Source organism: Octopus bimaculoides, chromosome 4, assembly GCF_001194135.2.
Source record: "Octopus bimaculoides isolate UCB-OBI-ISO-001 chromosome 4, ASM119413v2, whole genome shotgun sequence".
Classification (NCBI taxonomy): domain Eukaryota; kingdom Metazoa; phylum Mollusca; class Cephalopoda; order Octopoda; family Octopodidae; genus Octopus; species Octopus bimaculoides.
In genome coordinates, this window is record NC_068984.1 from 39,922,634 (window position 1) to 39,940,823 (window position 18,190).

At 34.7% G+C, this 18,190-nt stretch overlaps 1 protein-coding gene and 1 long non-coding RNA gene across 8 annotated transcripts in view; one reads left to right on the forward strand and one right to left on the reverse strand.

Moving 5' to 3' along the window:
- LOC106880466 (uncharacterized) overlaps positions 1–5,336 on the forward strand; it is a 40,344-nt gene extending 35,008 nt beyond the window's left edge. Inside the window, exon 4 of the long non-coding RNA XR_001410750.2 lies at positions 4,155–5,336. This is a non-coding gene — a long non-coding RNA (uncharacterized LOC106880466). The remainder of the gene's footprint in view (positions 1–4,154) is intronic.
- Positions 1–18,190, reverse strand: part of LOC106880463 (myocyte-specific enhancer factor 2A) — a 35,600-nt gene that overhangs the window by 13,450 nt on the left and 3,960 nt on the right. For all 7 annotated transcript variants that reach the window (XM_014930395.2, XM_014930392.2, XM_014930394.2 and 4 more), the window contains 5 exons: positions 9,247–9,314; positions 5,168–5,371; positions 2,538–2,666; positions 1,809–2,022; positions 838–1,103 (listed from right to left, as the gene is read on the reverse strand). In XM_014930395.2, coding sequence (XP_014785881.1) covers positions 838–1,103; positions 1,809–2,022; positions 2,538–2,666; positions 5,168–5,371; positions 9,247–9,300 — 867 coding nt within the window. In that variant the 5' untranslated portion in view covers positions 9,301–9,314. The remainder of the gene's footprint in view (positions 1–837; positions 1,104–1,808; positions 2,023–2,537; positions 2,667–5,167; positions 5,372–9,246; positions 9,315–18,190) is intronic.

An 18,190-nucleotide genomic window follows, 5' to 3' on the forward strand; every position in this document is an offset into this window, starting at 1 on the left:
CAACACCAGGCTCCAATCTAATTTGGCAGAGTTTCTACAGCTGGATGCCCTTCCTAACGCCATATATATATATATATATATATCTACCGAGATTGTTTCTGCAATATATGCCAATTTCTTGGGCACTAATTGTTAATACTTTCTAACATTTTCATACATACTGTCTTTGTTGGTATGATTTTTTAAGCAAAATTATATTTCTCCATGAATGTATAGTCATAGCTGATGCCACTCTCAATGAAGAAATAATGGTTCCTATTTTCAGTTCAGAAAACTAAGGGTTGAAACATATCTGTCTAGTAACCATTTTATTATCTTTCACAGGCATGGTCCCAGGAAATTTTTGAAGGGAAGTCACAAGGTCAGAAGGGAATACAATTCCAGGAGAAATGGGCATAAATAATATTATTTAGAAGGGCACACTTCTTTTCTTGAAGGGGGGGGGGGTATGTGCCCCTCAGCCCCCAACCCACCTTCAAATAGTAGTACCAACCTGAATTTAACTAGCAAGATTCTACTAAGATTTTTGTTAATTACAAATTCCAACTTGACTATTAAAAATGTTGCAATAAACTTAATAGAAAGACTGCAATAGCCAAAAACATATAAATATTAAGCATGTAGGTTAAATAAGTTAGCAAACATCTGTCTTTTTAAAACTCCACAACTCTGATTAAGCACCAGTAATCTTTAGAAAGAATTTTGTACCATACAAATGCACTAGAAATACAATTAACTTTGAAAAGCATTAATCTAAAGAAAACACACTTTTTTTACAGAGGAGGTAAAGAATTTTCAGGTTTATTTAAAGAATGAGAAATAATTCAAGATACTCACGATATCATTGGTTATCTTTGGCGGTATGAGTATTCTTAAATCTGGTCTAGATTTAGTTTGTAGTAAGTGTCCTGCACTGGTAGTACTTAAGTCAGTGACATCTTTATTGTTAACCAATGTAGTAACTAAAGATGGACCAGGTGAAGATTGTGCTCCAGGAGAATTGCTGTCTTCTGTGGCTTGGGATGGTATCTGTAGAGAACGAGTGGCAGTAATTGGAGAACTGGATGAATCTCCACCACTTTTTGAACCTGAATATAGCGATACTTTAAAACAGAAATAAATATCAGACATGAGTAGATAATTAATTTTAGTTTAACATACATTCCAAAATATTTCATTTAACTATTCAAATTTAAAAGGAGTTAATTCATAGAAATCATAACCACTGATTTTAATCTGTATTGTCATTTGCTCTTCCATGCAAATATGACTCAGAAAGTTCTGATATTACGATGCAATATCATGTCAATAATTTGGTTAAAAAAAGAAAAACTCCTATTGCTGAACAGAAGAATGTCTACCTTCAAATATACACGAAAATATGAAAATTATTAACTGAAGAATACTCTAAATAAATTGCCTAGAGTAAGTTATATAAATGCACCAAGTTGTTGGCATAAATGAACCAAAAACGTTTATCACACACAATATAATACACCCCTAAATGAGAAAAAAAAGCATTATTTATATTTTTCTTACATCTGATTTCCATGTTAGCGTGGCTTGGACAGTTAGATAGGATCCAATGAGTCAAGACCATGTCTTGCTCCAGTGTCTCAGTTTCGGCAAGGTTTTTATACCCAGAATGCCTTCCTAATGTTAACTTTACTGTAATTTACTTTACTTTACTGTATTGGGTGCATTTTTAATGGCAACAATAATTCACAATTTTTCTAAAATAACTGAACTGCATCATTAAACACTCTTCCAAGTGTAAACATTAACTTTCAAAAAAATTTTATTTTTACCTGATGTGGAAGGCACAGGACTGTAGCTAGCTGGTATTGCAGAAATTGTAGACTGACCATTCTGATTAGAAGGTAACAAAAGAACTGTATTTTGACCAGTTGCAGCTGACACAGATGGAGCTGCCTGAGAACTGTTTATACCAGAATTAGGGATTGAGAAGTTACCAACAGGTACAGAAGCAGGATAAGACGTCACTGAAGTTGGAGTCTGTTGCTGAAAGAAAACGATGGTCAAATTAAAAATCACAAAACTAGGAGCAATGATATAACTATAGAGAAAACAGATAATGAGGGACAGGCCTTTCTCTTAACTGATACTAGATTATTGTAGTTAACTTAACCCAGAAAGGACCATATCTGTTCTCTCATTAAGTAAACTGTAAAAGAAACAAAGCCTTCAACAGGATATGAACTCATGATCTATCAGTCTGAAAATGTATTTTAATCATGTTTCCTCTACATGAATTGAATTTGTCAAGTCAAAATATAAATCAAGTACAAACACACAAATTAAGTACAATCAGAAATAAAAGGGCATAAATGTAGGAATGCTATAGATCATTAATAGATAATGGAAAAGAGTTTATTTTCTTTTCTATCAAACTTAAATAACTTGAAAAAGAATTAATGATAAAAGCAATAGCAAAAAATACTTGAAACCTGGTTAAAGGACATGTTGCAATATTAAATTACAATTAAATTAAATCAAATTTTTGAAAGAATACCAACCGTTGGTTGCTGCATAACTCTAGCATACTCAGCATCGATTCGTTTATAGCTTTCCATTGTGTGAGGAGTCAGCACATATTCATCTTCTTGGTCAGGACTATCATTACCTTTGTCTTTCTTATTTAAAAGCTAAAGCAGAACCAGCAAAATTATTTTTATTACAATGGAAAAACCAGTATTTTTCCAATATTAGCTTGGAAATAATCAAATGAAATATTTAATTATATATTTTTTCCTTTCAAAGAAAACATCAATATAACATTATTATTATCATTGTTGTTGTTACGGTTTGGCTTTGCTTTAATTTTATACAAGCTGCACCCACGAATTTAAGTAAAATAATAACTAGCGGGACCTGTGGAAAATTCCAAAGAATGATGAAGATTAAGAGAAGCTATTTCAGAAAGAAAAGATGATTTGCATTTTTTATTTTGCTAAGTTATTTCACTTCCTGTCACAATATTTTATGATTTTAAAATTTCCCTCTGCTAAGCACTTTATATTTCTTTTTCTCTCTACCTCTTCAACAAACTTTTTAACTATGTAATTCCCCTCTTCGTATCTGTAACATTTCTCTTTCTCTTCACCACTCACTTCCACTAACCATATGAGTTATAGCATAATGCATCAGATGGCTTTCTGCTCTCTCACATTCCCTCTTCCTCTCTCTCACTATCTCCTCCTCTCTGACAAACAGATAAAGTGTGAACAAACAGATAGAGGAGTAATATTATAGATTAATTCAATAAAAAAAAAACATCCTTTTCACCATCAACAGCAGCACTATAGTTTTCAGTAACAAAGCTCATTTCATTTCCTTGCTGTTGATGTATCTCATCTCTGACAATACAAATGCTATCTGCTGCTTTCTCTCTCTCTCTCTCTCTCTCTCTCTCTCAATGTAACTGCCTCCCCTGTCCATTTCTCTGTATCTCTCTTTCTTTAACTTCACCACCAGAACATCATCCTCTGCTAAATATTGTATCCTAAACATATCTCTTTCTCTCTACCTTTCCCTCCCCACCCTACAACATGTTAACACTTCTCTCTACCTTTCCCTCCCCACCCTACAACATGTTAACACTTCTCTCTCCCTTCAACTAACCACATGATGCATTTGGCCTTATTATACATCTTTCTCTACTTCTTTTTCTCTACTCACTTTTAATCCACCTCACTAAGTAAAGTATAACCAGTGAATGGATAAGAAGATTATTATATAGATTGTTATTATAGTACACAAGAATTTTTTGATTATTAAACAGGTGAAGATAATCTATAATTTTATATATTTTCCCTTCAAATACAGCAATTTGAATTTAAAAGAACAAAAAATACAGAGACAACAAAATAATATTTGATAACATAATTACAAGTGATTCAACTGTTAATTATTATCCAAGACTCATATCCCTACCGCCACCATCTGCCTATTACTATAAACTTTTAATCTGTTGAATAAGGGAGATGGGGAAGTTTAAGCATCAGGTTGTAACAAAAGTTCTGTCCATCTTTTTTTTTTTTTTAAGAATAAATGTAAGACATGATTACACCAATCTAGCTTCTAAATGATATTAGTAGTTATTTAAATCACTAAAATATTATTTCTTCTTTCAGATGACCCAAATGTACACTCCAAGTAAAGAGCACATACGGCATGTTTCACTGTTTGATACCTAGAAGGGGAATACAGCAAGTTCAGCAGCAGGATCACTAAAGAGACACTTATGGAAATGATGAGGTGAATGAAAGGACATGCAGAAAATAGTTTTCACATTTCAAAAAGGGTGACGGCGCCCCAATTATGAGGAATTGCAAGCTACTGTTGATGAAAATCCAACCATTACAACTAGGGAAGTGAGCAAGGAGTTTAATGAGAGTCATATGACCATCTATCGTGAAATAATAAGGCTTGTTACAGTCTCCAAGGTTGGAAGATGGGTTCCACAAGATCTGTCAAAAAATCAATCGCAAACAATGTGTAGACTGCTGTCTCATTGCATTCTCTTGCACTTCACCTGTTTTAGACAGAATCATTACTGGAGATGGGAAGTGGATTCTTTACAATAATGTGAAGTGCAAAAGACAGTGGCTCGGCCATAATTCAAGGCCTATCCAACAGCCACGATGTATTCTACATCCAAAGAAGATTCTTTTGAGTGTATGGTGGGACATGAGGGGGAATGTTTATTATGAGCAATTAGATGACAATCAAACAATAACAGCTGAAGTTTACTACCAGCAGCTGAAACGTTTAAAAACAGTTTTGCATGAAAAACAGCTTTTGTTGGTAAACAGAAAAGGAGTGATCCTGCAGCATGATAATGCCAGACCCCACATTACAAGAGCAACTAAGAATATCCTAGAAGAATTTAACAAAAACATAATAAAAATTAAATCACCAAAACCAACAACCAAAAATTAAAATCATATCTTTTTCTTTCAAATTTCTGAATATGCTCCATGTAAAGAATCAACTTTCCCACAAAATGAAGCTGATCTGCGATATTGGATAGGTGACATATTTAGCAAAAATTGTGTACTCATTCCTCAATACAAACGATAACTATTTAAGTTTAATTAATACCATTTATGATCAAATGGAAGGAGATAAAAGAATTGAACATTACCTCTACTATGTCTCGGTTAGTTTGGCTGACTACTGTGTCATTGTACTCAGTATACTTCAGCAGTACTTTGTCCATATCAGAGCTAGCATACTGGTACAATTTGTTTCCACTTGTGAAGATTATCAGTGCAATTTCACAGTCACACAGCACAGACAGTTCATAAGCTTTTTTCATAAGTCCAAATTTACGCTTTGTGAAGGTTACCTGAAAAATATTTAATATTAAATGAAGGTGGCAAGACAGCAGAATCATTAGAACACTGTAAAAATTGCTTTACAGTATTCTTTTCCGACTCTTTATTTCCCCAAGTTCAAATCCTGGAAAGATGAACTTTGCCTTTCATCATTCTGGGGTTGATAACATAAAGCACTGATCAATGGTATTGACTACCCCTCCACCCAAAAATAGCTGGCTTTGAGCCCAAACAGGAAACCCTTATTTTTAAATGCTTAGATTTGTAGACACAGTGTAATTATCAACTATTGGAAATTGAAAATGTATTTTTTTTCAAATGAAAGCTATCATGATAGGAGTGTTGGTAACAGGAAAGGCATCTGGCCATAGGAAATCTACCTCAATAAACTCCATCCAACCCAAGAAAGCATGGGAAAATGGATGTTAAAATGAAGAAGATTAACATTTTGCAGCCACTGAATATCTGGCTTCTCTTATACAACACCATTGCTTAAGTGACAGTTGAAATACTCCTCTTATCATCTGTTGTCTGGGAGATTCTTCGGAACAGTTTGTTTCAATACAACAGCAGCAGAATGAGGAGTTGTATGTGTGTGGGTGTGTTTGTCTCTGTGTGTGTGTGTGTGTGTGTGTGTGTATATATAATATATATATATACACACGCACACACACAAACTATTGCTTACTTGTTGCCTTGTTTTAGATAGTAGTGTTTCATTTCTTTTACTTTCGAGATCATTGCCAGTGCCCCTGGACTGGCTCTTGTGCGGGTGGCACATAAAATACACCATTTTGAGCGTGGCCGTTGCCAGTACCGCCTGACTGGCCTTCGTGCGGGTGACACGTAAAAGCACCCACTACACTCTCTGAGTGGTTGGCGTTAGGAAGGGCATCCAGCTGTAGAAACTCTTGCCAAATCAGATTGGAGCCTGGTGTTGCCATCCGGTTTCACCAGTCCTCAGTCAAATCGTCCAACCCATGCTAGCATGGAAAGCGGACGTTAAACGATGATGATGATGATGACATGGCTTGTATTTTCACTCTCTTGCAGTGGTTCCAACATATTATTGTTAAAATAGTGAAGTTGGCAGGTTTTGTAGAACCCAAACCAGTGACTCACTATTTATTAGTTCAAATCTCAAAGAGAAACCAAAGTATAAACCAATAATAAATATCCCCAACAAGAATTGGCTAAGTGCTTATTTAAAAGAAATTATTATTATGCTACAGGTACTTCTTTACTAACAACTGTTTTACTTTCCATTTATGCCAAACAACCTCAGAGATTTGTGAGGTGCAGATGAGGATGTCTTCAAAAAGTGTCTGCACAAATTTTTATGTGAAATACCAGATGAACCCACATCACAGAAGGAGGCACAAAGTAGAGCAGTTCTGTTCAACTTGCTACTTCACCAAAAACAATACAGAAAAGAAAACTAAACACCCCGAAAGGTGGTGTGCCCACATGGCAGAAACCAGTAAAAGATAAAAGAATAGTTTTACAGTGTTTATTTTTATCTCTGAGTGGTTGGCGTTAGGAAGGGCATCCAGCTGTAGAAACTCTGCCAAATCAGACTGGAGCCTGGTGTTGCAAGCCGGTTTCACCAGTCCTCAGTCAAATCGTCCAACCCATGCTAGCATGGAAAGCGGACGTTAAATGATGATGATGATGATTTTAATTTTTTCATATCACATTTATATAACTTACACTATGAAAGTTGAGAGTAAACATAAATTATAAAGAAATGTCAACCATTTAGAATTATTTGTATAACAATTAGTAATAATACAAACAGCAAATCATATATATCAGGCATTAAATAAAATGATAATAATGAAGATGAGGATGATTAGGAATAGAAAGATTGTTTCGCTATTTGACTGAGTTGTAGGAGGATGTTGTTAATGCTATACAGACAAGAAAGGTAAAGATTTACAATCTTAAACAAGTCATTTGGTTATAAAATATATCTCACCTGCTTTTCTTGTTTAATTGGGGTACTCTGATCAAAAAGTAAGATCAGATTTACATTTATTTACTGCCAACTGGCTACTAATGAACATAAATCTAAAGATTCTTTTCTATGGACAAGAGGCACTAACAAAATAAGGTTAGGTTTGAACTAAACTACTGATAATCATGTTCCAATGAACAAATAATTATAATGAAAAAATTCAACTAGAAAACTTTTGAGATATATGTGATGCTGGCTACTAATTCTATCTAACATGATATTTCTTTCTTAACTGGTTTCATTTGAGACTAATTATTACTTCTTGTAACAGGCTACAAATAAAATCTCAGTTATAATTCTATTAAAAGAACAATCATTAACACAAACAAATGAAATAACCAATTTACAAAATAGTGTATATATAATAATAGTTTCTTTTCTTCAAGAGCAAAAATAAAAATTGAGAAATTCTGCACTTGGTAAACAGTAAAGACTGATTCTCCAAATACAGAAGTCTTGGGAATCAAGTAGTTTTAGAGTTAGATCATATCATAGATCTTACAAGTGAGATGGCACCAGAAAAAAATGATTGGAAACAAAAGCAACCGAAATGAGGTTCTTCCAAAGCATCTCTGGAGTGATATTAATTGGCAGGGGACATAGCTCAGAGATCAGGGAATTTCTCCAGGTCAAGCCACTATTTCTCCACATTGAGATCACACAGCACTAGTACTACAGACATGTGATCAGAATGTCACAAAAATAGCAAGATGGATTCAAGCTGAAGCTAACCAGCAAGAGACAGAGGAAAACCAAGGATGAGATAGTTGGAATACACATGTAGTCTCAGTTGGTCATGCTTGGGAACCTAGCATGAAAGTCTAATAATGGTTGCTTCTGATAGGATCATATGGTTGAGGTACCCGAGGTCCTACCTCAATGATCCTCCCAAGAATAATAGGAAGAAGATAGATGGATAGAAATATATTATAATCATGAATTTCAATGAAAACTTACTGACTTTTTCTATATTAATTGATTTTAACATACCATTGGATTAAACAAGTTCTTTAGATATAATGAGGGTTTGTCTTAGTAATATAGTTAACCTAGTTATACATTAGTTTCTAAATTACTAAATCTACCAATTCTATTTTATTCATTAACCATCTGTTTTGTACATTAATATTAATGGCAATGATGTCAACACCTTAATACTTTACGATTTTAACTATTTTTTAAGGAACTTATTCACTAAAGCTATATTTCTCTCTCTCCTCCATAGCTAACGCATTGTATCTCCAATCCTGACTAAAATTTTTAGAGTAAAACACTAAAACAATCACACCACAGCTAAAAACCAAAAGTTTCATTTGTGAGACAGTTTTATGATACAGCAATATGTTATTCTGACATAGCTGCAGGTGAAAACATTCTACAGCATCAATATCAGACATTTTAACAAAAAGTTCCAAGAGTGCTGCTGCTGATGATGATTTAAAATAAAGTAGCCTTGATCTATCAAAGCTACAAGTCAACTTAAAGTATAAAACTATCATAGATGTTAATCATGGATCAAATATATGGATTTAATTTACTCATTTCAGCTTCTTCCATGCTTTGTTTGATAAAACAGATTGTCCCCAAACTACTTTATCTTTTCCAACTCCCTCCCTACTCAAAAATTCTTGAATATAAGAAACTTAATATGAAAATAAGAGGATACCAGATATTAAACCATTAAAAACAATAAAAAGCCAAAAAAAAAAAAAAATTTCTTTCCTTTTGCCTAAGTAAAAATAACCAACTGTAATGAATTTAATGAACATGAAGTAAATAGTGTTTTCAATATAAATGTAGGAATTTAATTAAAATTTTCATTTTCAAGCAAATAAGATTAGGATTTAAATATGTAAATATGTCACTTACTTGTCTGTTCCGTTCATCATTTATGCGAGTTATCTGAATCTTTTTTCTACCCATTATGCAAATATGATCTGTAAGAGAAGTATAGAATTGATAAAACATGTGTTTCTTTAATATATTCTTTCTACTAGAGGCACAGGGCCTGAAATTCATGGGGAGGGAACATGTCATGAAAAGATGAAAGACAAAGTCAAGCTCAGCAACATTTGAACTCAGAATGTAAAGAACCAGAAGAAATGCTGTTAAGTGTTTTCTCCAGCTTGCTGCCCTTATTTTAATTTTTTTTTATATATAACTTTTTGTAAGGTTATGTATAAAGCCAAACTAAGAAATATTAGAAATAACAAATCATATCAATTTGACTTGTTAAAGAACAGAAACTTTAACTTGGAAAGGAATTTATTAATGAGAAATATGTAAAACATAAGCACATTTACCACTGCCTATATATCTACAGGGTGTCTACAAAGTCTGTATATATATATAAAGATGAGAATGTGTGTGTGTGAGTGTCTGATTCTTAGAAGTTAGAAAGACTCCTTCATGCGGACTTAACACCCACAATTTAGTCATTTTATCTAAGCAAAGACAAATACAGTTGTACTCTTGGAAGCTGTAGAGTCATCCAAGCATAAAAGATGAGCGTTATTTGTAATTCAATGGTACAACCTAACAGTGGAGGGAACCTGTGGAAGAGGTAGACCCAGGAAGACATGGAATGAGGTGGTGAAGCACAACTGCCAAATGTTGGGTCTCACAGAGGCAATGACAAGCAACCAAGACTTTTGGAGATATGCCGTGCTTGAGAAGACACGGCAAACCAAGTGATATTGTAGTTGTGGCCGATGCCAGTGTCGCCTGACTGACTCCTGTGCTGGTGGAACGTAAAAGCACCCACTACACTCTCAGAGTGGTAGGCATTCGGAAGGGCATCCAGTTGTAGAAACCTTGCCAAATCAGATTGGAGCCTAATCCAGCCTTCCAGCTCTCAGTCAAACTATCCAACTGATGCCAGCATGGAAAGCGGACATTAAACAACGATGATGATATATTGGGTCATCCCATAAGTAATGTGGTTTTTTTCAATTGCATGAACTAAGTCAGAGGGGGATAGGATAAACTACCTGCATCAACTTGCTATAAAAGCAGGTAGTAATTTTACGTTGTACTTATTCTTAGTGCAAGTTTTGAAGAGTGCAGTTCGATATTAACAGTTATTTTTTCGGAGCTATTTTTTGAAGTTATAATAGAAGTGACAAAGGAGCACATTCATCATATTTTGCTTTATGAGTCCAATTAAGGCAACAATGCAACAGAAAGTGCAAGGCATATTAATGCAGTATATGGGGATCAAACAATAAACATATAAGCCAGTGTCAATGGTGGTTCCAGAAATTCCGAGCTGAAAACTACAGCCTAGATGAGCCGCATCCTGGAAGATCTGTAGAGCTCGATGAGGGCGTCCTGCAAACCCTGATGGAACAGAATCCCATCATAACTGTTGAGGAACTAGCAGAGAAACTTGGATTTGGTCATTCATCCAGTCATTCAAGTTGGTGCAAGAAGAAAAATCTTTGGTTTCAAGATGAAAGATGTTCTTCCATCAGGATAATGCTCAGCCACATACAGCGACGGTGACATTCCAAAGGCTGGAGCAGTTTGAATAGGAAATGATGCCCCACCCACCATAGTTGCCAGACATTGCTCCATCTGATTATCATTTATTCTGCAGTCTTAAAAATCATTTGGGCAGAAAAAATATGAATTCTGTAGATGAGGTCAGATCAGTAGTGGAGGAGTATTTTTCATCACAGACAAGTAAATTTTGAAAGAGGGTTCTTGCAAGTCTACCAGATAGATGGAAGAGCATTGTAGAAAATGAAGGAGAGTATATTTTAGATTAAAAAAAGAAATTTGTTTATCTTAATTTTGAAAAATAAAAGAACTGTAAAAAAACTGCATTATTTATGGGATGACCCAATATATACTTTCATTTCATATAATTTTACACTGACAATAGTAATAACCTCAACTACCACACAAAGCTGAGCAATTTTTCAGAGAAGCACACAAACTTCTTTCAGAATTCGCCTACCAAATCCATTCACAAGGCACTGGTCAGCCGTGGGTTATAGAAGGCACTTGTTCAAGATGCCATGCAACAAGACTAGACCCAGGACTACATGGTTGGGAAGTGAACTTCTTAACCATATATTCCACTGAGCTCCAAGTCAAAGTCTGTCCCTTTACAATTAAGAGACAAATACCATTTTACTACAAGTGTGAAGCCCTTGTGGAAGAGACATTAAAAGAAGCCCAGTATACTGCACAACTACATGCTTTGACTATACGATTATTCTCCCCAAGATAGAGTTGCTCTACCAGTCAAACAATGCTGCAACACCAACCTGTCTATCATCAGTAACTCCTTCCCATATCTTGGGCATTTACTAACTAGTTGTACTACCAACATTGTTGTAAAAAGAGGAGAATTCAAGCTATAAAAGAAAAATATAATTCCTTGAGAATTTTTAAATGCATTGCTTCAGAACAAAGTAGGTAAAGTATTGTTTTATTTTTTTGTTCACTCATTTTGTTTGATTTTTCAATATCAGCATGAGTTTGACGATCAGAGGTCCTTTCTGATGCAAACTCATATTTGTTTTTCAAGTAAGGATTCCTTATTCTACATGGCTTCAAGAGTTCAAAGTGACAAGGTGATTTATTGGCAAGAGAAATATTAACTGAACACTGCACAAACATAATGAATTTTATGTAAGTGAGTGGCAGTTGTAAACACACACAAAAAATCAGCTTCTTTTTAATTTCCCACCTAATGAATGTATGTGCACAAGTTGTCCATGTGCATGTGTCCAAATTTCCTTGTATTAGCTGCAAGGATGCATATATATGCTTAGATATATATATATATATATATACACACACACACATGAAATACAAGTGGGGTGTGAATATGCACACATACACCATCACCTGTAGCTGCTTAGTACCTAACCAGTAACTACTCCACTTTGTCTACAACCTTTGTTGCTCCTCTCCCCTCAGATTGCAGGTGTTTGTCCAAGAAAGCTTTGTGGGATTGAGGGATGAGGGAAAATGTAATTTGTTGAGTGAAAAATAATACTCATTCTACTGGACTGGTGCCAGAACACGCTGCTTGCTAGCAAGTATTCGCATGTGTTTATTTTTCCTCTTCCAGATACTGGAAACTATCTCCCCATTTAACCCCTCACTTCTAAGTCCACAACCTTAGAACTACCATAATCAATGTTGACACAATGAAGGGTAGGTCCAATGAGATTGTTAAAATGCTTGAGCAGAAGAATGTTGATGTGTGCTGTGAGTAAAAGATAAGATGGAGGAGAGCCTCAGCTAGATTCCTCACGGGCAAGGGACAGAGGTTCAAATTTCTGGGCAGGTTGCAGTGATGTAATGGGTGGTGTGGGCAGACTTTTCGAAGAGAAACGGATAGATAAAGAAATCAAGGTAGTCAGAGTATGTGATAGCTTAAACTAGTCTTGAAAAACATGATGCCACATTTATCTCTGCTCATGCTCCACATGCTAGACTGGAAGATGAACAGAAGGACTATTTCTACAAGGCCCTTTTGCATGAATGACAATGACCTTATTGTAGCTAGTGACTTTAACAGATATGTTGGATAGCACCTCAATGGATTTCACGGGGTGCATGGATATTACAGTTTTGACTCTAGAAACGAGGGAACAAGGCTGCTGGAGTTCTGTAATGCAAATGACCTCACGATCTGCAACACTAACTTCAAAAAATGAGACTGCCACCTGATCACCGATCAATTTGAAGAGCACACAAGCTATATTGACTACGTCCTCACCAGAAACTAAGATATGCAGATGCTGTGAATGCAAAGTCCTTCCTTGATGAAGAATGTACAATTCAACATAGGTTAGTGATTTCAGACTTAGAACTAGAAGGATCCAAGGATACAAACCAGTGTAGAAAAGGTGGTATGGAGACTTTAAGATTCATTGGACAGTCAAGCATTTAGAGAAATTCAAACTGAAACATCTGACGATGAGGAGATAGAGATGTATAACAACGAATAACCAAAAGTTCTTACAGGACAATCTACTAAGGGTAACAGACCAAATCTGTAGCTGGTACAAAATTCCAGCCAGACCAAGGGTGAAATATTGGTGCAACTGTGAAGTAGACAGAGCCATGAAAGCAGAGAGGCAGGCTAGAAAGAAAAAGAGTAGCAGAGAATTATACCAGACAAGCAAAATAGTGACCAGATGACAGGTTTATCTAGGAAGTAAAGAAGCAGAAAGGAAGATGTTACCACTATTCTACAGAGTAAGGACCAGAGATATGAGGTGTTCTGGAATGCAAGACAGTGTATCAGAGAAAATCATGATGTTGCAGGAAATAATTGTGTATGGATGGATGATGGTACACTTGCACTTGGTCATTCTGAAAAGAAGTGGCATAGAAATGCTACTATGAATGGTTACTAAATGTGGAAAATGCATAAGAGTCTTTCAAATTTGAACCCAGCAGAAAGATAGCTTAAAGTTAAGTTTTAGTAAGGAGTAAAACAGACAAACCACTAATCTCTTCAGGAAAATGGCTCTGTGCAATATGCAGAAAAGGTATTAGTAGAAATTCCATATAGTGTACCCCAGTACAAACTGTGAACATATGAGAGATGCAGTGCATCACAGGAAGGTAAACAGGGAAAGAAGACTTTGTGTGTAGCAAATGCACAGGAAATAGATTTCTTCAAATGCCCAAATGGATCGGTACCAAGGTGACCGAATCAGCAGTGGAAGAAGATGCTCTGAAAGCATAGTCCCTAGAATAAGAACTAATAATCACTGACATGGAGTTCTCCTCTCCTGTAGACTTGAGTTTACCAGTGCCTTATAGGTGGAATTTTACAGACAATAACTGTTCAGAAGCCTGTCTGTCTCTCTCTCTCTCTCTCACACACACACACAAGTGGCAGAGGACATATGCCATTCCATGTCAGTGGTTACAATATGCCACTTTAAGTTTCATAATTTAGTGATTCAACAAACAGTGATTAAATAAGTACACACTGAAATAAGTATTAAACTGTTAAAGAGTACCCACCATGCCCACAATCATATGAATGAACTTATTAAAAAAAACGGGTGGGGTATAAAGATGCATATGAACCAAGCTATTAACAGAGGGGAGAAGAACTGTTGTCCCATCTAGAAGAGATCTATCTTACATTAGCTTAACACAGATATGGGAGTGAAACACTGAACCTAGAGCCTCTATTTTTATACAAAAGATAGACTTTATAATGAGATAGAGAACATTTTGATGCGGTAGTAAATGTGCAATATTACAACAGGATAAAGTTGGAGTATGAGTTAAGAAATCAGATACCAATGAATGCAGATGTCTAAGAAGGTAGATCAGATCTTAAATCTTTGGGTCTCACTAAGTAGCTGAAACATCTGCAGAATTTAGCATGGAAAAACATATTAAGATTAAGACATATGGAGAATTAAGCACAAAAAAACAGCCATTAAAATGAAGATGAATAATCTCAAACATATACATCAAGCTTATTAGAAACATTTGAAAGGAAATACAAATTCATAATTCACAAATGAAAATATAACTAACAATTGCAATTCTTTAAAAACTACAAATCATGAAAATCCAATGAAAGAAGAGTTTTATGAAAATATCCCCAATATATCATCAACCATTCAAGAGCAGAGGACAAGATGTGCTGACCACTGCTATCAGAGCAAAGCTGAATTAGTGAGTGAGCTCTTTTTGTGAATCCTAAGCCATGGGAATTCTTATGTTGAATGACTCAAAATGAGTTATATTGATCAACTCTCATGTGATGTCACATTACAAATAGAAGACTTAAGAAATCTCATAAAATACAGGAATATTCAGAGAGAAAGAGTGGTCCAGAGAACCTGCTCTAAGTGACAGCAAGAAAAACTACAAAATATTTCTTTTGAGGAATGGTGTTCAAAGATGTTAAAAAAGAATAGTTTTAAGTTAATGATAACAGAAGTTATTCTGTTTGAGCTCACTTATTACATTTATGCAAGACCTGATTATGGCACCAAGCTAACAAGTTCAATACTAACACTAGTAACAAAGATAAATGGTCAATAAAATGAATGTGGAGAACTTACAATATTGCAGACAAGGCAAGCAAAAATATGAATATTTGCACAATTATATATATAAGTGACAGAGACAGTATTAATACCAAAAGGCTATGTTTTTCTCCTACTTAAGGTGGATGTTGTGTTAGAACACAGAATATGGCATTATTTATTATGAGAGGACCTCTCCTGGTAAATAATGCATTTTTCTGTGTTCTAATACAGCATCCTCCTTAATAGAATACTGGGTGAGAAAATGCAATGTGCAGTCAGTGAATTTTCTGTTGTAGAGGAAGATATGAGCAGGAATGATGTCAGGCCTTAGTAAAGTAGGAGATAAATATTACTTTATATATATAACCTAAGGCCTTTTCTCCGTTTTAACTACATTATATCTGAAATCAACTTTTCATCTTAAACAGAAAATATTCTAAAATGAATATCTTAATCATAGTTTAAAAGACTCTTTTGTAAGCTAAAAATTGCTTCATCTAAAAAGTAGTAATTTCTAACAAAGAATACATAAAAACTTTTGAACAAATGATGGGATAATTTATAACCTACAGTTGGCTATGTCTATCATCTTCATCATTTTTCATGCTTGCATATTTTGGATAGATCTTTAACCCTTTAGCATTTAAACCAGCCAAAAGTATTCTGCCTGTTTTATGTTCAAACTGGCCAGATCTGGTCTCTTACACCAACCCGACAATATCGTTTTAAAAATTAACAGTTACCTCATCAAAATTTTATAGCTACAAGATAATACATGATCAGTTCAAAACAATGTGGATGAAAAAGCATTAATTTTGGTAGAATAATGCAAACACTAAAGGGTTAACACGGGTCCTAGCCATCATCTTGTATATGGCACTTCTTCAATTGACATCCTTCACTAACATCACATTTATATTGGTACAACATCCACTCTTGCAAACTATACCTGATTTCTCTTACACTCCATTTTTCTCTCCAATCATTTATACTTTGTTGTTGCTAAGGCACACTAACAGACATCCATCAGCTTTCATACTTCCTCAAAATTCAATGCCCTTACATACCTACCATGCAACATTTCACTCCATACACAAGCATCGTAGTCTGTCCTTTACTTGGAGAAGGAACCCCTTTAGACTTTTTTTTTTTAATCACATTCTTACTCAGGTTATAGAATGCTTTCAGAATACCCAACTCTATTGTTGATTACACAACAAAGATAACAAAAACTCCCAATTACTTCAAGGAAGCTTCCTTGGCATTAGAAGAAAATCATTTTGAGTTTTCTTACTGTTAAACATTTTTGATAAAACCATTTAACACTTAATATAATACACCTATCAGTAAATATGTCCACAAGAAAACACAGTTCAAGAGACCCTCAAAATTTACAAATGTTTCATTAGATTGCAATCCTAACCCGAAACACTGCTTTATCTAAAATATATAAGAATAGTCAGTATGAACTCAATACAAACAAAAGACTACATGAAAGATAAAGTGAAAACTCTGACAAACCAAAACTTCAAAGAATTATTACCTGTTGGCTACAAAAGATTTCTGTAGTCTTTATCAGCAAGGCATATTACATAAAGTGTTTTTAAAAAGTGTTATTTGATAGCAAAACAAAAATATTAAGAGAGAAATAAGGGGGACATAACCCAAATAAAAAGGTCCAGAACATGTGAGGAGAGAGTCAAGCTGGACATTAAACAGAATTAGATAGATATATATGCAAAAGGGAACAGGTAACATAAATGAATAGAATGCTGGGGTGAGAAAATGCAATGTGCAGTCAGTGAATTTTCTGTTGTAGAGGAAGATATGAGCAGGAATGATATCAGGACTTAGTAAACTGGGCTTCATAGATGAGATAATGAAAGACAGAGATGAGCATTGTTATGCTTTAACAGCCTATCCAACTCAAATTGCTATACAACAAAAGTATTAAAATGTTGGTGGGCAACACTTACGACAAAACTGAAAAGTGGTGGAAAGAGCAATATCCATGAAATGAAAAAAAAATTTCAGTTTCATTATTTTCTCATGGTAAAACAGGATTACTAAAATGATTTTTAAAAAGTCAGATATTTAATGAACGTGTAATAAAAAATAAAAAATTATATTCCGTAGTTCATTCTCAACTCAGTTTCACTTTAAGACACATAGGATGAGGTGGTCCACGAACATTAAAAGAAGACGAGATGGCCACAATTGCCTTCAAATACAGTTTTGCTTGATAAGGGATTTAAACAATAACTGATTAATATTTATCTTTCATATTTTGCCTGTTTCAGTCACTGAACTGCGGTCATGCTGGGGCACACTATTATTTAGTCAATACTTATTTAGCAAATAAGACATATAATTCAATAACAAAAAATATGTAATTGAAAACAAAATTTCTTGTTAAAAACTACATGTAAAATATACAAAGCGACACATGGATAAGGAAGTGCAAAAATTGGCGAGAGTAAAGTATACGCACACCCGGTGTTTAGGGTTAGGGTTTTTGTTACGCCGAAAACGGGTGGTGTGTGTATTCTTTACCTCTGCCCAAAAATTATAGTTTCCTCTAACTTCACACATTCTATTCTCTTGAAGAATTAATTTCATGGATCAACTTAACTGAAGAACACTGTGAATAAGATTTTAACGACCTGCATATAAACTCAGGTACTGAATTGCCAATAAAATAGTTCAAATGGAGATAGGGGCTTTGTGAATCAGTCTTATTCAAGTGTACGAAAAATGTGGAAAAAATAATAATAATAATATAC